This window comes from Aspergillus steynii, assembly GCF_002849105.1.
Source record: "Aspergillus steynii IBT 23096 chromosome Unknown P170scaffold_4, whole genome shotgun sequence".
NCBI classification, from domain to species: domain Eukaryota; kingdom Fungi; phylum Ascomycota; class Eurotiomycetes; order Eurotiales; family Aspergillaceae; genus Aspergillus; species Aspergillus steynii.
Window position 1 is genome coordinate 1,052,047 of NW_020194401.1, and position 18,925 is coordinate 1,070,971.

Below are 18,925 nucleotides of genomic sequence, written 5' to 3' on the forward strand. Positions count from 1 at the left end.
GAGGGAAGGATGGAAGTACAGGAGTGATCAAGCACACTAGTCTTGTCTTCCACTTCGTCCGGACAGACACGATTGACGATGCAATGTATGTTGGTATCTGAAATGAGATAGGGTATGTGGAATGACGTGGACTCAATGAGGCCTTGTTTTCACCGTTAATCAGAAAGCAAGTCACGACAGAGACTGCCAGAAGAATAGAGAGAGCAGATGGAGCTGATTGATCTCTTTGATAGGCCCAAGACAGAGTGCAGACGTGAAGATGTGGATAGGGGAGACTGAGTCACGCGGAGCTGGAAAGATCACTTTCCCTGGCGAACAGGATCCCGAGAAGATTCCAGAGAGAAATGCACGGAATAGAAGTCCAGTCTGAGCACCTTGACACGTTCAGCAAAAGACAGGGTGTGTAGATGATGATGTGAAGGTGTGAAAGCTGTCAGGATAGGGCACGTCAGGATCACGTGGAAGGGTTTGAAGTCACGTTCTCCCAATTGTGGCAGTCCAAAAGAGACTCCAAAAGAGAAACACGAAGTATCAGACAAATAAAACCAACGCAGTGCATTCAACGATCAAAATGATACAGATATCAAGATAGGGCACGTATGGATCACGTGGGGAGGGTGATGGTGAGAAGAAGTAAACAAGAGGAAAGCGGTGAGAGAGCGAGGATGACGAGGAAAGAAAAGACAAAGTAGGAAACAGAGGGGGAAGAGGGGGGAAAATTCATGGGGCAAGAAAACAGAAAAATTTGCCAGTGCTGTGAATGGTTCCTCTGCTGGCTGGGGGTGCTGGGGACGTGAACCGAAGGTGATGCGGGCCTAGGGAGTTCTACCAATGGGGTGCTTACGCTGCTGCATTTACTTTTCTTCTACGTGACTCTTGGTATTTTTTTGGCCTTGGGCAAAGAATTATGGGGTAGGTTAGGGGTTTTTTGTTTGTCTAATTGCCTTGATCATGCCATGGGTCTGATAGTATCAAGTTGATGCAGTAGAGCGGTGAGGAGACATAGACAACGTAGTATTGTGCTTTTCACCTTAAAGAACTGCAAGCTGTGTTCTGTCTTTATAATCCGAGAAAAATTGCAGTGTCGCTGGAAGCTTTTCTTGCAAAATATTGCTAACTGATTCTTTCAGAGCTGGAGCTGGCAGGCAAATCAAAACAAGTCCAACCACAAACGGAAAACGAACAACAAAAAGCTTTCTGGTCTACTGATTTGTAGAAACGAAAGTTATAGGCTTGTAGCTCCATTATAGGCAGTTTTATAAAAGCCCATCCCCGCAATAGTGTAATGACCTGCCTAAGGAATTATTCCATAAAAATACACTCCAAAAATATGGTTGAGCTTGGACAATTCAGAGCAAGAGTCTTCTTGTATAATGCACTCAAGATACAACAATATCTGCATATAGTAAGTGCTCTAGATCTGTGTATTCGATCTAAGGCGGTTGATTTAGGGCTCTGCAGGAATTTTCCAGGGTGCTCAGAAATCAAAGTATGAGACTTGGTGTTGATAATAGTAAAGCTACTGTTTTATGGTTTCTTCTGCTTTTGATTCTCTTGTCTACTACCGTACGTTCAAATACTAAACTAGTATGCGCAAATCTAGTTATCGTACTGCCAGGGGAGTTTTGGGGAGTAGTTTCTAGGCCAGAAATATTTAGTGCAAGTGCTGGGTTGCCCATCCTCGAGACGGACTTCCACTGTTTCACAAGAAAACTAAATTCATTTATTTGATGCAATTTTTAAATCGAACGTATTAGGCCCAAGAATTGATTTTGGTATTCTGTATGACCAAGTCATTTGTTTGCTGAAAGGAAAAGGCAAAATATTGGGATATCTTCCACGTATCTAAGTATACAACCGAGTGATAATTGCAAGTGAACCATGTGCGCCATCCCATCTGCTGATCAAAACAAAGTCCATTATCCAAGAAACTGAATCAAAGAAGTTGACAACGCCCCCTCAAGTCGGTCCATCTATCGCATTCCACCTTGCATCAGTTGCTGCCGCAGCAGCATGATCTGAGTCCGCTCCATGGCGGGGAGTTCGTCGATGGCCGACTGCGGCATGGAGAGCACTTGCTGCAGCAGTTCGTCCTGGCTGGGGACCTGTGGCTGCGCTGCGGGTTGCGGTGCGGGCTGGGGGTTGAAAGGTGTGTTGGCCATCGGAGGCGTGGAGATTTGACCCGGCACCGCCGAGAAAGGCTGGAAGGCTTGCGCTGCAGGAGGAGGAGCAGCGGCTGCCGGCTGCGCAGCCTGCTCCACAACCGAGCCGAGTGTGTTGTAGTCCACCAGATTCATCAGGAGCAGTGCTTGGAAAATGGCATATGCTAGTTGAGGAGCTGTCCGCAGGAGCTCGGCGGCTCGTGCAGGCTCGACGGTGGCCAACTGCTTCATCTGAGAGAGTACCTCGAGCAGCTGGTTGGGAGGAAGGGAGGATAGAGTCTGAGAGATCGCGTTTGGACAATCTAAATGCGGAGGCAGTTCCACGCCAGGGGGCAGAGGAGGCAACGGAGCTGACGACTGTTGACCTCCGAGTTGTCTATCTGGCTGCCCGGGCATCTGGCCGGTCTGCGAATAATCCGGAGGCACCGAGTCCTTTTCATTGTTGTGAGGCCAGTCCACGCGGATTTTCCGACCCATAATCTCGTAATCATTCAGGTTTCGAACAGCGGAGGCGGCCGCATCGGCGTCGGCGAAGTCTGCAAAGCCATATCCTTTTGGTTTGCCGGTCTCTGGGTTCATCATCAGGCGAAATTTGGTGACTGTGCCGGCGGTACTGAGGATGTCCTTGACCTGTTCCTCGGAGAGGTCTGCAACGGAAGAGGTTAGTATCTGAAAGACAGCGACGGAGGACCATAAAAACATACTGTAGGGGATATTCCCCAGGAAAACACTTTTGCCAGCTCGTTCAGGCGCCATGACTGCGATTCCGGAGAATTTCAAGCTCTGTCGATCAATCTGTCCAGCTCTCCGTGTTGGGCGAAAAGAGCGATCGCGATCGGGGGAGACTGAGCAGTGACCACACCCTCAGGTTTGCCAATAAGAATAGGGTCAAAAGACGCCGGAAGACAAGAGGAATCGCACGTTCGAAGCCGGCGAGGCGCTGAGGACGAAGAAAGGTGATAAAGGATTGGACGAACAATGAACGGCGATGCAATGGAGGGAAATGCCGCGGGCGGTGAGAAGAGCCGCAGAACCTCCGCCGGCTTCGATCCGTCTCACTTTCCGACTTGCTTTTCATCCATTCTCCCCCACACCACCACCATCATGTCTCAATCACCCAAGGAACAGCTGGAGAAGCTCCAGGCCATGCTGCAGAGGACCGGCGGCCGTGGAGGTTTCGGTATGGGCCGCATGCCTACCGGGGGAGGTCCCGGAGGTGGTGTGGTTGCCGCCCTCGTCGCCGTCGGTCTCGCAGGATATGCCCTGTCGAACTCATTCTTTAACGGTATGACATGCCTCTGATGATGGTTTATGACTCGATCAGCTGGTAGATGTGGATCGTGGCTGACTTGCGATGGTTTCTAGTTGATGGTGGTCACCGTGCCATTAAGTACTCTAGGATCGGTGGTGTGAAGAAGGATATCTACAGCGAAGGTATGGCCTATGTCACCCGTGTGATAATCGCCTGATGTCTATCTAACTGCTTTTGCTTCGCAAAGGAACCCACATCAACATCCCTTGGATCGAGACGCCGGTTGTCTACGACGTGCGCGCGAAGCCGCGGAACATCGCTTCTTTGACGGGTACCAAGGATTTGCAGATGGTGAACATTACCTGCCGTGTTCTGTCGAAGCCCCGAGTGGATGCCCTTCCGCAAATCTACCGTACCCTCGGTAAAGACTTCGATGAGCGTGTGCTTCCGTCGATTGTGAACGAAGTCCTGAAGAGTGTGGTGGCTCAGTTCAACGCCAGCCAGCTGATCACCCAGCGTGAGAACGTCGCCAGACTGGTGCGGGATAATCTTGCTCGCCGAGCAGCTCGGTTCAACATCGCCCTTGACGATGTGTCGCTTACGGTATGTTCCTTGCTTCCTGTCTGAATTCTGGATCTTCCGAGCATGACTAATGCAATCGGTGTCTATAGCATCTGACCTTCTCCCCCGAATTCACTGCCGCTGTCGAAGCCAAGCAGGTTGCTCAGCAGGAAGCCCAACGGGCGGCTTTCCTGGTCGACAAGGCCCGCCAAGAGAAGCAGGCTTTCATTGTCCGCGCCCAGGGTGAGGCCCGCTCCGCCGAGCTGATTGGAGACGCGATCAAGAAGAGCAAGAGTTACATCGAACTTCGGAAGATTGAGAACGCGCGCCACATTGCCCAGATTCTGCAGGAGAGCGGCGGCAAGAACAAGCTGTACCTGGACTCCCAGGGCTTGGGCTTGAACGTCAACGTGAACGCCGAGGAGAAATAAGCATAATCCCCTTCGCATGAGAAAAGGAGTTTATTAGGAGAGAGCGGCAGCGGACTCAAAGCTGGCAGCAGCTTCTCTTTACTTTGGTCTTTGTTAATGGAAATGTAATGGTGCTCATTCTTGCCGACGATGCTCTGGAATGCGCGACCCTCCGAGGGGTAGGATAGGGTATCTGTACAAATAGTTGTCTTAGGTTTCACCGAATTGCCAGGCGAAATGTTTCTCTTCTCTTACATCGTGGTTCTGCCCATTTATCTGTAGTTTTTCTCGATGTTGATGTCAAGCGGGACTCGCTTTTTCTCCGCGCCCCGACGAAAGCGGCGGGCGGAAATTTTATCTTCTTCATTCTTTCATCTCCCCAACTACACAATCGGTCTTGGATATAGGTCTGTGGCTATCAACCGCCGTATATTATAATCGGCTTCATTCACTTGTTCCTTAAAATTCATAGCGATATCCCTCATTCTACGAAAAGTACGCCGACCCCTCCTTGTGCTGGTGCCCCGCACCGGCAGTCCTCAAAATCTTCATGAATTGACAGCTAACCTCCCGCTAGATATGGCCGACCCATCCATAGAAATCGATGTCGACCTCGAAGTCCAAGAGATCCTCCTTGCCGCCTCGCAACATGATATCCCCAAGCTCCGTCGCCTGATTCGTTCCCACACAGCCGTCCCCAACGCCGCCAACGTCAAGGATACGGAAACAGGATACTCCCCACTCCATGCGGCCATCGCAGCGTGCGAATCGGACGATGAACCCGTGAATGGGGAGTCCAATGGCGTCCATGCCAACGGCACCCAGCCTAGCCAGGAGAAAAGCGTCGTGGAATCGGGCGTGAACACTGTCAAGTTCCTTCTGCAGGAGGGTGCGATCTGGAATGACTTGGACCTGAACAACGAGACGCCCGGGTGTATTGCGAAACGCATTGGACAGAATGAGCTGTATGAGATGATTGTGGATGCCGGTGTGCGCGCCGAGTTGCTGCTGAACCGACTAGATGGTTACGAGGAGCTTTCGGAGATGGACGAGGACGAGGAAGAGGAAAAGGGCGAGGATGCCGAGAAGGCCCAGGAAGAACAGGCTACTACTGAGCAGACCACTACCGACGACCAAACAGCGCCTGAACTGGTTGATATTACTCAGGTTGAGGGAGCTGGACCGGATGTGTCCCAATCGCGCTACCTAGACTCCAACCTGACTTTCCAGCAGGATCGCCTGTTGGATCAGGACCAGAACGGTGTGATGATGGCCTGGGAATCGGACATCATGGCCAAATCGGCGAAGAAGATTCTCCCCACCCCTGGGCTGCGTGTGCTCAACGTCGGCCACGGCATGGGCATTGTGGATGGATTCCTACAAGAACAGTCGCCTGCGGCGCACCACATCATCGAGGCGCATCCGGACGTCGTTGCGGAAATGAAGCGCAAGGGTTGGGACCAGAAACCCGGAGTTAAGATCCACGAGGGAAGATGGCAAGATATTCTCCCTGCCCTGGTGGGAGAAGGCGAGCAGTTCGATGCCATTTACTACGATACTTTCGCTGAGTCTTACGGCGATTTCCGCGAGTTCTTCAGCGAACAGGTCATCGGTTTGCTTGACCAGGAGGGCAAGTGGAGCTTTTTCAACGGCATGGGAGCTGACCGACAGATCAGTTACGACGTCTACCAGAAAGTGGTGGAAATGGATCTGTTCGAGGCAGGATTCGACATCGATTGGGAGGAAATTGCCGTTCCCACGCTGGAAGAAGAATGGAATGGCGTGCGTCGACCATACTGGCGAATTGAGAAATACCGACTGCCTCTGTGCAGGTACATGGATTAAGAACATATAGAATTGGGAAATGCAACAATTATGAACCATCACACAAAAACGCTTTTTGCACACTGATTTACCAGCCTGCGCTGGCCCCAGACAGAAAGATAATAAAAACGTGCAGGAGAATTCCGCTAGTGAGAGGGCTTTGGCCCAGCTGGTTGACCTTCTCTGCCTTCACTACGGTGCCTGGCTCATTCACTTTATCTTACTTTCCAACCCCGCTCAGCGCATAAATCCTTCTTTTTCATACCAGCTTTTATTTCATTTCTTTACAATTCCCTAATCTCCTTATTCTTATCATTCGTTGCCTGCAGAGTTTGTACTTTGACTGTCTACACTTATCGCTCCCACTAATGTACGTTGCCTATCGCAAATAGCGCTCTAGGAGGAGCCTTGAACCTTTGGAACATGCAGCAGGCTGACTTGATCCCTCCTAATTCTAGACAACGCGCATAATGCCGTCAACCACCCAGATGAAGCCTTTGCCGGAGCGCAAGACGATTGGAAGGCTGTGGGAGACCTTCCCAGACCTGACGCGAGAGCGTAGATGGAACCTCGAAGCCCAAATCAAAAGATTTATGGAAAATAACAAAGACGAAATGGCCGATACCCGCACGACCGTCGGGCGCGAGCTCCTCAAGGACCTCTGGCGACAGGCGTTCGCTGACTCGCGGTACAACTTCGACAACTGGATAAAGGCAATCCACGATGATGCTGACCAGATCGAGTCATTGCTCGACAGTCTCTACCACCTGTCCGTGCTTTTGCGGCAGCAGAAGAGAGCATCGGCAAGAAAGCAAAACCCGGCTGCCGAATTCAGTGACGATGACCAGGCAAGCGATGCTAACGGCGGTGGCACAGACGAGCGCCCTTCTAGAAAGGTCAATCCATGGAGCAAGGACGCGCCCGCCATCGTAAATGCGGAGGTGAAGGTTGTTCGGGATAGGACGGGGGAAGCTAATGCCGCCTTGGACGTGGCTTCCTTTACGCGTCCAGGCGTTGTGCTGGGCGACCAACCCAGTAAAGTCCCGCAAGACGCAATATCATTCGAGAGCTTAGTAGACGTTCTGCAGAAGCAGTGCCACTTCAACCAGGAGTCGGAGCAGGTGATAGCAGCTGTTCCTCTTGCCGGGATAAGTCATCGGATCGTCGTCCGGTCCGACGCCCAGCTACACGCGGCATTGAAGAAGAGTGTGGTGGATGGCATCTGCAAACTTACCATTGAAGACAAGGATCCTGGTGCGTTTTACCAATTACCGATTTGATTTTGTGGGCGACAGGCTTACCTATAGTTGCAACCAGATTTCGAAATGCGAGACGGTCCCGCGAGATACCGGTCCTGAAAAAGGTCGACAAGTAGGCGAATGCCATATTAAGGCCGAACGATCTAAGAATAGTTACTGAAGACGCAGATCATCGTGTTCCTGACCCATCTATGGACCAAACGTGGGAAAACCGTGGCTCGTGTTTGCATATTAGCTTGGGAAATGGGGCGGTTGCAGGACCCGGCATGCAGGAACACGATCAAATAGAGACGATCAGCATTGACACGAGCCTTATATGACAATCTGCCCCGTTGAATACGACTAGGGTTTCTTGGCAATAGAAATCCTCAGATCCTACAGGACAAAAAGCCCTCGATAATTGGGGGTTTGGGGCCTTGATCAGCTTATGCAATGAATCGAGTATCATTTCGCGAATTTCATCGAGGAATCTGCAGGGTCCTACCAGGATGGCCCCATTCAACCCCATATTCGTAGGTTCTCGTATTTCCAGGAACTGGGTGCTGATCTTCATGGAATTCTGTTAGCCAAGAGGATGTAATAGTTTGCAAGTGGGCTTTCGCAGCGGAAAAAGGGAATATATAAAGTAGTAACTGTTCCCTCAACGAAGCCCATCAACAACTGATTTCCAAACACAACATCCCAAATTTAAAACAACCCTTTCTATTTCCGATTCCAAACCACACATATACTACAATGTCTTCCTTCAAGCTCCTCGTTGCTCTCATCCCCGCCTTCGCTGCCGCCGCCTGCGTCGGCCCAGCCGTCAACGACGCAACACTCGACCTCCTGAAAGGCTACGAGAAGATGATCCCAAACCCCTACGACGACGGCTACGGAAATCCCACCATCGGCTACGGCCACCTGTGCCAGGACTTTTCCTGCTCCGACGTCTCCTACTCGCAGCCTCTCACTGAAGAGACCGCGACGAAGCTGTTGGCCGATGACTTGGAGGTAAGGCCTCGCGATTCTCTATGTTACTTAAAGATTGATCCCCCCAATCCTCTTCTGGTATGCAGTGTTCAATTCTAACGAGTTTGTTCGATCAATAGGGCTTCCAAGACGCCGTGACCAATGCCTTCGCCGACGCCGTCACCCTCAACGATAATCAATACGGCGCTCTGGTCTCCTGGACCTTCAACGTCGGTGCGGGCGGTATGCAATCGTCCTCTCTTGTCCGACGTATGAATAACGGGGAGGACGTGGATGTCGTTGCGGAGGAGGAGTTGCCGAAGTGGGTGCATGCGAACGGCGCGGTCTCTGAGGGTCTGGTGAATCGTCGGAATGCTGAGCTGGAGTTGTTCGCCACGGCGAGTAAGGGCGAAGGTCTGCCTGCTCCTTGTTAGATGGAGATTGGGGGGTTATAGGTCCGTGTTGTGATGGCTTACTTCAACCTCTTGAAACGGGATGGATTAGATGAGGGAATGTGTATAGCAACATCGTGAGTTTGGCTTTTGATGAGATTGCAATGGAGCTAGTAGGTGGAATTTGGGGTTTCATTCATTTGATTTAACCATCGTCTTATGAGAATATATACCGCGAGGTATCGGTCTATTTCTAAGAATCATTGAAACTGGTCCAAACGAAACGAGACATCCTTGCTATGCTGAGCCCAGAGAGATACCCCTGGACAGTCCAAAAGAAACAGAAAGAAGCCCAACGAAAAAGCAAAACGCCGACCGTGTCATGCCAGTCATTCAATTAAGGTACAAAAATAATACCAGACTTGTTGTTTCTGAAAAAGAAAAAGCAGGCCGTGAATTCCATATTTACAATTGAATGAGATCAACCTGCGAGAAGTCCGGGGGACTGCGACTGAAGATGGTGCGACACTTGCCATCCAAGGCTTGGTACTCGTTGCTGATCCAGACATGTTTGCTGAATCGCTGGGTACGATAGACTTCGTCGTCACTGACACCGATGTCGTCTCGTGGGATCCAGATCACCGGGCGTTTGGCCCGAAGGGCATCATGTTGGAAGGCGCGTTGGACCAGCTGATCGCGCTCATCTGGAGTGAGATCCTCCAGTTCGTCATGAATGCCAGCGAAGATTGCCTGGCCAATGTTGCGGGTTGGAGGGCCTTGGTTCTCGGCGTCTTCGGCGATCTTCTCGCGCATGCGTTGCACGCTGGGGACAGAGCTGTCCGACTTGCCTCCGAAATACGACGACCGACCTTTTGAGGACCGATCGACCCACGATGGACGTTTGGGCATTCCAGGACGCTTTGCAGTGTGTTGGTGTTTCTGTTGTTCCTTGTTGGCTTCGATTTGCTTCAACTCAATGTCGTGAGATGCCCTGTTAGCCTCGCGCTCTCGGCGTTCGTTCTCCGCGAGCTGATGCTCAACTGTATCGGGCTCTTCTTCCTCGTCATCACTTGGCAATCCTAACCGTGCCTTTTGAGCGCGTGCAAATTCCTCGTCGCGACGGACGGCATCGTCCTCGAGGGTGATGGGCAGGTAACGAATCAAGGGCCCAAAAGCTTCGTTCAGCAAGAGCTGATAACCGGCCGTGAGCACGAGCACCACGATCATGAAGATCGCTTGACCTTTGCAAGCAACAGAACCCTGCACATCACGGACCAAGAAGAACAATCCAATCAAGCTTACTTCCATCACGTATAATCCGGTGAATAGCTGGTTGATAGCCTGGGGGAAAAGCAGTCCGCCCGTATCGAAGCGGAATTTGGTGACATAGAGGGTGTTGTACCTATAAACGAACCAGAATAGACCGAACGTAAGGATGTTGAAGACAAGAATGAGCGGCGAAATGACACAATAAATTAAACCTATTTCAAACATTAGTTCCAGCCTCAAGTCTCAGTGCCCGCAATTGATTGTCAAGAGGATAAACTTACCAATCGACGCCAAAGTAGTGTAAACGGGGAAGAAGGTACCCCATTGCATTTGGTTCAGATTAGTTGTTCGCGCCCACTTCTTCCTTGCAGTCGTGTCGAGGAATGGAGCGAGAATGAACCAGCTGACAAGATTGACAATCTGAACCAACGCACCAGCACTCACCGACATGGCTTGAAGAATCATGTACGAGAAAAAGTAGTTGCTGGAAGAGGGAATATTCTGCGCTAAGAGTTCCGGCCAGCTGGTGACGTTGGTGACGTTGTTGATGATAGTGGAGAAACTGGACGAAATAGCCACAACCAGGAAAAGCTGCACGAACAGAAAGGCAAAGTAATAGTGCTGCACCGTGAGTTCCACAGCCATGCCCGTATGAAGACCCTGTGTTCGGCAAAGGAATCGAAGGATCAATGGCAATATAGCCATGAGAATGGCCAAAAATAGGGCGGGCAAGATGCCCTGCACGGCGGAGACAAACCATTCTGGGAGTTTTGAAATCCACGATAGCCAAGTAAAAGCATCCTCCAGGTACGATAGCTGGGAAAGCAATCCGGTAAAAGCGACGGGGAACGCCCATCCGATCACCATGGCGCAGACAAGGCTGACAACCCCGAATGTACGGAGGTAGCGTTCCCACCACTTGATTGACATATTGTCCCATATAACGTCATCTGGCGAGATTTCCACAATGCGAGGAGCCATTTGTTTGGGGACGTGATGGCTGACCGCCTGGCAAGCCATATGCGCTGCCACCTGGTGGTTGAACTGAATAAATGCAGAATTCATCAGAGGGAATTTCTCCGGGTGTTGCTGATCAATCTCGATTTCCAGGTTCAGTCGCGCCACTTCTTTGCGACAGTGATCAATGGTGTCCACTTTCTTCCCAATAAGCCAAATAGATGGCATCCATTTAATACCAAAGATTGGCAATCGCATGGTATCCCTGTCTTTTTCTTTGATGAATTTCTTCCACATGGGTTCCCCGAAGTCTTCGTTGTCGAAATCTTCGTTGTAAGCGACTGGATACTCTTCTCCATCTACCTCTTCTCCTTCCTTACGGCCCCCAGATTTACTGGCTTTGCTGTTCTCTCTCCCTGTCGGCAAGATGTTTGGGTCAGGGTCGGATGAATCCTCCGCGTCAACGGGGCTTTCGAGGCCTGTCAAAGGGAACTCGTCCGGCTCAGTTTTGCTGCTCGTTTTAGAATTGCTTGAGCCTCGGCTTTTCCAGAACGGCCTTTTCGGTTTCGAGGAGGCTGGACCTGCGGCGCTGGGACTTTGATTCCTGGGGCTTCTCTGATATGGATCATTCTCATTGTTTGCTTTTCTTTGATTTGTGTTCAATGAGAGAGACTCGCGCGGTCCATCGCCACCAGAAACACGTGCTTGGTCCCCAGTCGTCTCATGTGAGTCATCTTCAGGAACAAAGCCCCCTGTGCGAGTCAACTTTCCATCAATTCCGTCCTCGACCTTCTTGAGACCACCTAGAACAGACTTCCCCAGCTTTCCCACCCCTTGACCGACCGCTTCAGCAGCCTCCATGGCGGGGTCAAAGGGGTTGAGTCGTTTCCATTGCCCTTCATGCGGCTCTTTCTTTGAAGCGCCGGGGTGAAGAAGTTGATTAAGCGTGTGCGCTTGATGTGGGTTACCGGAACTAACGCCGGCATCCAATGCCAGCTGGGAAGCTTTCCTATCCAATTCCTGTTTTTCTTGCTTGTCTACCACCTTCGCGCTTTTGCCAGCCTTTTTTGCTTCGGACTTTGCCTGCTTTAGTTGCGCCTTTTTGCATTTGACAATCAAGTCCGTCTCGGCAGCCTCAAGTTTCAAAGCCAATTCGTCTCGTTCTTTCACTTTCTCGTTGAGGTCGTCATAGTTTCGATTGATCCAGATGTTGCGGATGCCTCCAGGGAATATGTCAAACAATGAATCAAGAGCTTCCACCGTAAGCCAGCTTTCAGGGATGGCGGTCACTAGAACGGTTGTTGCAGATGCGCGAAGCCGATGTTGCGGGGAAGTTAAATACGCCTGTCGCAAACGAATGTACCCTCGGAGTTCATCAAAGAAAACGGCGCACACGTAAACAATGGCTATGAAGGCCATGATGAGGTGTCCCCAGTAACGACTCGTATTTTCAGGGGTGACATTTCCCCAGGCGAGTTGGTCAAGACCGGTAACATTCCACTGGCCCCCGCTTGTAGTCCCATTTTTGAAACTCTGGTTCTTGCCGTTCACTTTATTCAGCGGAAGGAGGGTTGGTAGCAGAAGACATCCCAGCGGCACGAATATTTTCAGGAGCATCCGTAGGTATCGCAGGAAGAAGTAGGCATCGAGACCACATTTCTGAATAAATTCGGAGCTGGAGGTCCGAAACACCGGGCCGATCCATCGGAAGAAACCCGGAGGGGAGGGTGCGGTACGTTCCCGATCAGGGACAAGGTAGGTTCTGGGTTGGCTATTCAGAGCCACGTTAGCGATATCCTCAGTTACGAAAGATTGTTTCACGTCGACACTCACTAGATACGGGTGAGTTTCCCCTTAAGAAGCAGAAACAGTAGAAATTCAACTGCGAAAATGACGATCGCAGTGGCCAAAGAGGCAAGGAAGGTATTGATTCCAATACCCTCACGCTGTTTTCCCGTGCCACCAGCGTGTTCCAGGGCTTTCCCTAGGTCGTTGGACATGACGGCGACCGGGAGGGGACCCCAGAGATATGATCTAGAGGGTTGCTATGAGGCCGAATCCGACCAAGTTTGCAGGAGAAATAGCGCCGCGGAGAGAAAGAAGAGAGTCGAACGGTGGTACAAAGGCCGAGAGTTCAAAGCACATAACGAGTTGGATTTGCTGAAGATTGAGGTGGCATGCCGATCGACGCGGAGGGGGGCATTTAACCAAGTAAGGGAGACCTCGAAAATAGCAGCAACACGAGGGGACTGTTTTTAGAAAAGGCGGGCGGTTAAAGAGGACAAAATAGGGATCAATGGAGCGACGAAAAAAGAGGAAGTAAATAAAGGCATGACAGCAGTGGCACCAATTGCAGAAGGAATGGACCATTCATGTTTCAGCAGCGTGCCAAGTCAGCAGGGCAGAAGCGCCACGGTTTGTGGGAAGTTGGGAAAATGCGCTGGGGATGAGCAGATCGTTGCTCTGCAATGACATCAGGCGCCTGCTGAAACTAAACTTTCGCCTTAAGGCTCCACAGCGCTTGCTGCTGTCTCACCCCGTCGACGATGCTCGTCATTTGTGAGACCTGGAGACAGCCGATCGCAGCGAGGTGGTGGAGGGGCCCCTGGACTCCGGGACGGCGTAAGCGATCTCAGAGTAGCTAACTCAGTAATTTCACTGGATTCGGGGCTTTGGGGAAGGCCATAGGGCGAAACAAAAGCCCCTGATTGATGACGGCGACGGACAATCTCCCCCTTTGTTGACAGGGAGAACCAGGGAATGTCGATGCCTACCCTAACCTAATCCCCTTCCGGCATGGTTTGCCTCAGGTTCTCCGCCCGACTCTTGTGGCGCAGCACAACCCACCAGCCCCCAGTGCTAGTCCCCGTTGGGAGTTACCACGTGACCTGGTGGCTAGTGTCCCGCGTCGTCCTGAATAGGAAACCTCTTAACGCGAAGGCGCGTCGACACGCGTGGCAGCCCGGGAGTCCACCAAGAGAAAAGAAATTCAATTCGACTCCATCTGCCATCCCGCCGCCCTTCATATCGTAACCACCACCACCTCCACCCACTCTACCCCATCCGCTTCCTCGCCGTTGGGCTCGATATTCCTCTCGTGCGGTCTAGTCAAGTCCATCCTTTTCGTGGACTGCTACCCTGTCGGGACGGCTCAACATGTCTTCCCCTGCTTCCACTCGCCGTAGGGGTCGTCCGACCAAGGACTCGGCCACCTCGTCCCCTGCCCGCTCTACTCGTTCAACCCGCTCGCAGCAACAACAGCAGCCGCCCAGCAGTCCGACTCCCGGAGGTGGCGATGAGCAATTACAGACAACCCCCCGTGCCTCCCGCCGTCTTCGGGGGGAGGGTGCTGTCCCAACGTCGTCGCCTCTGTTCCTTCAGTCCTCCCCGACAAAAGGAAATAACAGCAGTGCCGAAACGCCAGATACCCGAATGGATGACCCCGGCTCCCCTGTTCGAGCATCTTCAGCCATCGAGGAAGGAGAAACGACTCCCCGAGGAAACGGTCCTGCCATGAGAGGTTTGTTCATCCGGCTCGTCTTGCCGTACCTTGGAGTTAACGCTGGATAGACTCTTCCCCGATTCGCTACATGTCAAGCTCTAGTCCCACCCGTGCCCACAGCAGCCAACCTCGATCCGATATTCCTAGCAGCAGCAGCGGCCTGTTTGTTTCGTCTCGGACGCCTGCCGGTGGACAACGTGTTCCCCGTCGAAATGACCTCAACTCGGGCGGTTTTGGCTCTACCCCTAGTCGTCGGCGTAGAGTGTTCGTCGATGCTAATGGCGTTACTACCGCTGATGGAGACCCGCAATCAGATGCGACCTTCTCTAACATTCATCCCGATACCTCGGAGGCTGAGGCGCTGGGTGGCGCCTCGTCGCGTGTGATCTGGGGTACTAATATCTCCATTCAGGACTCTATGTCTGCCTTCAAGAATTTCATTCACGACTTTGCCACGAAGTATCGCCTGTGGGCCGAAGGTGCGACGGAAGACGAGACTCGTCGGATGGGTGAGGCGGCGGAAACCAAGGAATACATGAACACCCTGGAGACGATGCGCCAACTAGGTGTGACCAGTATTAACCTAGATGTGAAAAACCTCAAGTCGTACCCATCAACGCTTAAACTGTGGCATCAACTGCATGCCTTTCCTCAAGAAATCATTCCTCTAATGGATCAGGCCATCAAGGATGTCATGGTTGAGCTTGCCATCAAAGAAATCGAGCGCCTTCGAACCAAGAGCCAGCGAAATCAAGTGCATTCCCGGGATTTGAGCTCTGCTCCCGCAGTTCCTAGCTCTGACGCCATGAGCGAAACCGGCCGCATGCCACCTACCGAAATCCCCGACCTTGTTGGCGAGGTGGAAACAAAAACTTTCAAGGTTCTACCATTTGGACTCGACTCTTCGGTGAACATGCGTGAACTTGATCCTGCAGGTACGTATCAGGACCGCACTCCGTGTTCTTTGCCTTTGTACTAACTCATCCAGACATGGACCAGTTGGTGAGCATCAAGGGATTGGTTATCAGAGCTACCCCCATTATCCCAGACATGAAACACGGTTTGTTTTCCCCGACCTCTACGCTTCTAATTCTCGTACTAATCTTTATGTTCGATTATCAGCTTTCTTCCGCTGCCAAGCTTGCAACCATGGGGTTACGGTCGAAATTGACCGAGGAAGGATCGCGGAACCAACAATTTGCCCCAGGCAGGTGTGTAAGGAAAGGAACTCGATGGAGCTTGTTCACAATCGTTGCGCATTTGCCGACAAACAAGTGATCAAGCTTCAGGAGACGCCTGATAGCATTCCCGACGGTCAAACCCCCCACTCCGTCTCCCTCTGCGTGTATGACGAATTAGTGGACGTTTGCAAGGCTGGTGATCGTGTTGAAGTTACGGGTATTTTCCGGAGCAACCCGGTGCGAGTGAATCCTCGTCAGCGCACCCAGAGAACACTTTTCAAAACTTACATCGATGTCTTGCACGTGCAAAAGATCGATCGCAAGAAGCTGGGCATTGACGTGTCGACTGTTGAGGAAGAACTGGCTGATCAAGCTGCCGGAAATGCAGAGCAGACGCGTCAGATTACAGCCGAAGAGGAGGAAAGGATCAAACGCACTGCTTCGCGCCCTGACATCTACGAACTCCTGGCCCGCTCCTTGGCGCCTAGCGTCTATGAGATGGACGATGTTAAGAAGGGGATTTTGCTCCAGATGTTCGGAGGAACCAACAAATCGTTCGAGAAGGGCGGCAACCCGCGTTATCGTGGCGATATTAACGTGCTTCTTTGCGGTGACCCATCGACCTCGAAGTCCCAAATACTTCGGTATGTCCACAAGATCGCACCCCGCGGTGTTTACACGAGCGGAAAAGGTTCTTCCGCCGTCGGTCTTACAGCCTACGTGACTCGCGACCCCGAAACGCGCCAAATGGTTCTCGAGTCAGGTGCCCTGGTTCTTTCCGATGGCGGTGTCTGTTGCATTGACGAATTCGACAAGATGAACGAGTCAACCCGTTCCGTCCTGCACGAAGTGATGGAGCAGCAGACCGTGTCAATCGCCAAGGCCGGTATCATTACCACCCTGAATGCCAGAACCAGCATTCTGGCTTCTGCCAACCCTATCGGGAGCAGGTACAACCCCAATTTGCCAGTGCCGCAAAACATTGACCTGCCTCCTACTCTGCTGTCTCGATTCGACTTGGTCTACCTCGTTCTCGATCGCGTGGATGAGCAAGAAGATCGTCGCCTGGCGAAGCATCTTGTCAACATGTATCTCGAGGACAGACCGGACAATGCCAGCGAGGAAGAAATTCTGGTAAGTTCACTGGCTATTCGTCGCTAAAATGCACCCCAGCTAACTGTTGATGTCTCCAGCCCGTTGAATTCCTTACGGCTTATATCACTTATGCCAAGAACAAGGTTCACCCAGTTTTGACGCCTGCCGCCGGCAAGGTGCTTTCTGATGCTTATGTCAACATGCGTAAGCTGGGAGACGATATCCGCTCTTCTGACCGACGAATCACTGCCACGACTCGACAGCTGGAGTCGATGATTCGACTGTCGGAGGCTCACGCTCGTATGCGCTTGTCCTCCGAGGTGACTGCCGGCGATGTGGAAGAGGCCGTGCGTTTGATCCGCTCGGCTATCAAGCAGGCCGCCACGGACTCTCGCACCGGTCTGATCGACATGGGATTGTTGACGGAGGGCACTAGCGCCAGCGAGAGACGTCAACGCGAGACTTTGAAGCGCAGTGTGCTGGGGGCCGTCGACGAGGTTGGCAGCGGTGGTACCGCGCGCTGGGCGGAGGTTTTCCGGGTGCTGAACGAGCAGAACAATGCCTTGGATGGCGCTCAGTTCAATGATGCTGTCCGGGCACTCGAAACTGAAGGCCACGTGAATGTTTTGGGTGACGGCGCGCGTAGAAGCATTCGTCGCGTCGGGGGTGCGCTTGCCTGATAGTAAGGCATGGCTGGCTGATGAGATCATGATGCAACGGACTACATAATATCTAGATTGATGCGATTGAGAACCCCCCATGTCGGACGAGTTAGTCGCATTGATAACAAAGGGTTCTTATAATGGAGGAACGGTGTTTGGTGTTTGTGTAATCTGTGTGTACATGCGGTAGTTGGATTATTAGTTGCACTCTCGTGGTCTTTATGAAGAGGTATATTTATATATGGAAGGTTGCAGGCTCTGTGCGAAGTTGATCAAAAGGCACAGGCGAGCCAAATTTCTAAATGTCTAAGTTAAGAGCAATAAGGATATTTCGGTCTGTAGCGCCCGAAGCCTCCTAAGTAACATCCGCCGTCTCGATCTGCTGATAATAGGCGCCCCGATCCAAAGGCAGCGGCGTTCTATCCGGCCAAAGTGTGGCAATCGCCGCCTTGGTAGCAGCGCACTGCTTCAAGTCGACAAACAAGCCGACCTGAGAAAAAAGATCTATCTGGTTGGTGACCCAGTATCGGCATCCCACCCCCCTCGAATCGAACTCGTATTGATGGCGGCCATGCTCGGTCACTTTATGTAAGACACCCGCCACCGTTAGGCCAGGAATCACGTCCAGTGGGAACCCCATCAGAGCGTCGGGTGGCAGAGCCGACGCTAGTTCGGCGACGATCACAAACGCCCTGGAGCCCCCGTCGAGGACGGTGCTGGGGATACTGTGACTCGGCTGACAGTCCACCGCCACCGAGTTGCCCGCGGGGGTCAAAAGGTAGAAACACCAATGATTTGTGCCCTCCATCTGGGAGTGCGGCACGGCGAAGATGCGCGAGACGGGGGTTTTCAAGATTTGGGCTTCATATTGCGCCGGCACGAACCGAATGGGCTCGAAGTCGGACATGGCTAAATGTGGGAAGACAGAGGGCATTAGCTGCGTAAGACGGGGGCGAGACTCGTCTTGTGGAGCATCAAGCATTTCGCATTTGTACTGTACATACTCCGTAGTCCGTCCTGGGGCTTGTACTAGTTCCACTGCCCCACTTTGATAGAGAGGACTTTGGCGAGGAGGCAAGTGCTGTCCGTCGGCGATTTAGCTTGTTCCGAGCGTGGAGGGTCCGTTGTCAGTGTTCACCAGCAAGTCCCTAGACCGGCGGTCGTAGGAGAACGAGGGAGGCCTCTGGATGATATATAGAGGCGGCTTTCGGAGAGTCGCGGGGCCATCATGGATGCATGACTTGTGTAGCAATTTGGGAAGGACTCCTCGACGTCATGAAGGACAGATGCAACGGGGAGCACGTGGCCCAGCGAGTGGCCGACAGAAGAGCGTCGCTTTTAGCGGCAGAACCGGGGGTTTTGGCGGCAGAACGCCTGTCCGCCAACCGGACGGGCAGCTGTCACGCCGCAGTGGGGAGGCGGTCTGTCGAGCTCCCGCCGGACGCTGT

The 18,925-nt window shown here is 52.2% G+C and overlaps 8 protein-coding genes across 8 annotated transcripts; 5 read left to right on the forward strand and 3 right to left on the reverse strand.

Moving 5' to 3' along the window:
* Nucleotides 1–1,760: 1,760 nt before the first annotated feature.
* Nucleotides 1,761–3,119, reverse strand: P170DRAFT_407821 (putative polyadenylation factor subunit CstF64). Its single transcript, XM_024846699.1, has 2 exons — nt 2,867–3,119; nt 1,761–2,809 (listed from the first exon to the last, which is right to left on the reverse strand). Exons 1-2 carry the CDS (start codon nt 2,916–2,918, stop codon nt 1,974–1,976), a joined length of 888 nt encoding a protein of 295 aa, XP_024704264.1. The 5' UTR covers nt 2,919–3,119; the 3' UTR covers nt 1,761–1,973.
* A 119-nt stretch (nt 3,120–3,238) lies between these two features.
* Nucleotides 3,239–4,638, forward strand: P170DRAFT_455766 (prohibitin subunit PHB2). The gene is made up of 4 exons (XM_024851565.1): nt 3,239–3,447; nt 3,528–3,596; nt 3,662–4,017; nt 4,086–4,638. Exons 1-4 carry the CDS (start codon nt 3,267–3,269, stop codon nt 4,404–4,406), a joined length of 927 nt encoding a protein of 308 aa, XP_024704265.1. The 5' UTR covers nt 3,239–3,266; the 3' UTR covers nt 4,407–4,638.
* Nucleotides 4,639–4,771: 133 nt separating this feature from the next.
* rmt2 (protein-arginine N5-methyltransferase) lies at nt 4,772–6,339 on the forward strand. The gene is made up of 2 exons (XM_024846700.1): nt 4,772–4,880; nt 4,963–6,339. Exon 2 carries the CDS (start codon nt 4,965–4,967, stop codon nt 6,228–6,230), a length of 1,266 nt encoding a protein of 421 aa, XP_024704266.1. The 5' UTR covers nt 4,772–4,880; nt 4,963–4,964; the 3' UTR covers nt 6,231–6,339.
* A 322-nt stretch (nt 6,340–6,661) lies between these two features.
* On the forward strand, nt 6,662–7,608 carry P170DRAFT_464540 (uncharacterized protein). The gene is made up of 2 exons (XM_024852258.1): nt 6,662–7,463; nt 7,527–7,608. The coding sequence occupies exons 1-2, from the start codon at nt 6,680–6,682 to the stop codon at nt 7,565–7,567; spliced, it is 825 nt and encodes a 274-aa protein (XP_024704267.1). The 5' UTR covers nt 6,662–6,679; the 3' UTR covers nt 7,568–7,608.
* A 532-nt stretch (nt 7,609–8,140) lies between these two features.
* P170DRAFT_171525 (lysozyme) lies at nt 8,141–9,065 on the forward strand. Its single transcript, XM_024842619.1, has 2 exons — nt 8,141–8,461; nt 8,560–9,065. The coding sequence occupies exons 1-2, from the start codon at nt 8,204–8,206 to the stop codon at nt 8,851–8,853; spliced, it is 552 nt and encodes a 183-aa protein (XP_024704268.1). The 5' UTR covers nt 8,141–8,203; the 3' UTR covers nt 8,854–9,065.
* Nucleotides 9,066–9,276: 211 nt separating this feature from the next.
* Nucleotides 9,277–13,037, reverse strand: P170DRAFT_425969 (putative DUF221 domain protein; the record flags this gene model as incomplete). Its single annotated transcript, XM_024847680.1, has 3 exons — nt 9,277–10,292; nt 10,362–12,808; nt 12,871–13,037. 3 exons carry the CDS (start codon nt 13,035–13,037, stop codon nt 9,277–9,279), a joined length of 3,630 nt encoding a protein of 1,209 aa, XP_024704269.1.
* Nucleotides 13,038–14,058: 1,021 nt separating this feature from the next.
* Nucleotides 14,059–17,730, forward strand: P170DRAFT_407833 (MCM DNA helicase complex subunit MCM4). Its single transcript, XM_024846701.1, has 5 exons — nt 14,059–14,557; nt 14,608–15,474; nt 15,528–15,599; nt 15,662–16,854; nt 16,914–17,730. Exons 1-5 carry the CDS (start codon nt 14,194–14,196, stop codon nt 17,493–17,495), a joined length of 3,078 nt encoding a protein of 1,025 aa, XP_024704270.1. The 5' UTR covers nt 14,059–14,193; the 3' UTR covers nt 17,496–17,730.
* P170DRAFT_436644 (uncharacterized protein) lies at nt 17,695–18,607 on the reverse strand. Its single transcript, XM_024849193.1, has 2 exons — nt 18,482–18,607; nt 17,695–18,386 (listed from the first exon to the last, which is right to left on the reverse strand). The coding sequence occupies exon 2, from the start codon at nt 18,382–18,384 to the stop codon at nt 17,833–17,835; it is 552 nt and encodes a 183-aa protein (XP_024704271.1). The 5' UTR covers nt 18,385–18,386; nt 18,482–18,607; the 3' UTR covers nt 17,695–17,832.
* Between the last annotated feature and the right edge of the window lie 318 nt (nt 18,608–18,925).

Bases quoted from the DNA above. Each gene is read 5' to 3' on its own strand.
- P170DRAFT_436644 (XM_024849193.1), bottom strand. From the start codon at position 18,384: ATGTCCGACTTCGAGCCCATTCGGTTCGTGCCGGCGCAATATGAAGCC.
- P170DRAFT_455766 (XM_024851565.1), top strand. From the start codon at position 3,267: ATGTCTCAATCACCCAAGGAACAGCTGGAGAAGCTCCAGGCCATGCTG. The intron at 3,597-3,661 runs GTATGGCCTATG...TGCTTCGCAAAG, and splicing joins GAAGGATATCTACAGCGAAG to GAACCCACATCAACATCCCT. The intron at 4,018-4,085 runs GTATGTTCCTTG...CGGTGTCTATAG, and splicing joins TTGACGATGTGTCGCTTACG to CATCTGACCTTCTCCCCCGA.
- P170DRAFT_464540 (XM_024852258.1), top strand. From the start codon at position 6,680: ATGCCGTCAACCACCCAGATGAAGCCTTTGCCGGAGCGCAAGACGATT. The intron at 7,464-7,526 runs GTGCGTTTTACC...AGTTGCAACCAG, and splicing joins CATTGAAGACAAGGATCCTG to ATTTCGAAATGCGAGACGGT.
- rmt2 (XM_024846700.1), top strand. From the start codon at position 4,965: ATGGCCGACCCATCCATAGAAATCGATGTCGACCTCGAAGTCCAAGAG.
- P170DRAFT_407833 (XM_024846701.1), top strand. From the start codon at position 14,194: ATGTCTTCCCCTGCTTCCACTCGCCGTAGGGGTCGTCCGACCAAGGAC. The intron at 15,475-15,527 runs GTACGTATCAGG...TAACTCATCCAG, and splicing joins GCGTGAACTTGATCCTGCAG to ACATGGACCAGTTGGTGAGC. The intron at 15,600-15,661 runs GTTTGTTTTCCC...TTCGATTATCAG, and splicing joins TATCCCAGACATGAAACACG to CTTTCTTCCGCTGCCAAGCT.
- P170DRAFT_171525 (XM_024842619.1), top strand. From the start codon at position 8,204: ATGTCTTCCTTCAAGCTCCTCGTTGCTCTCATCCCCGCCTTCGCTGCC. The intron at 8,462-8,559 runs GTAAGGCCTCGC...TTCGATCAATAG, and splicing joins TGTTGGCCGATGACTTGGAG to GGCTTCCAAGACGCCGTGAC.
- P170DRAFT_407821 (XM_024846699.1), bottom strand. From the start codon at position 2,918: ATGGCGCCTGAACGAGCTGGCAAAAGTGTTTTCCTGGGGAATATCCCC. The intron at 2,810-2,866 runs GTATGTTTTTAT...CTTCCGTTGCAG, and splicing joins CCTGGGGAATATCCCCTACA to ACCTCTCCGAGGAACAGGTC.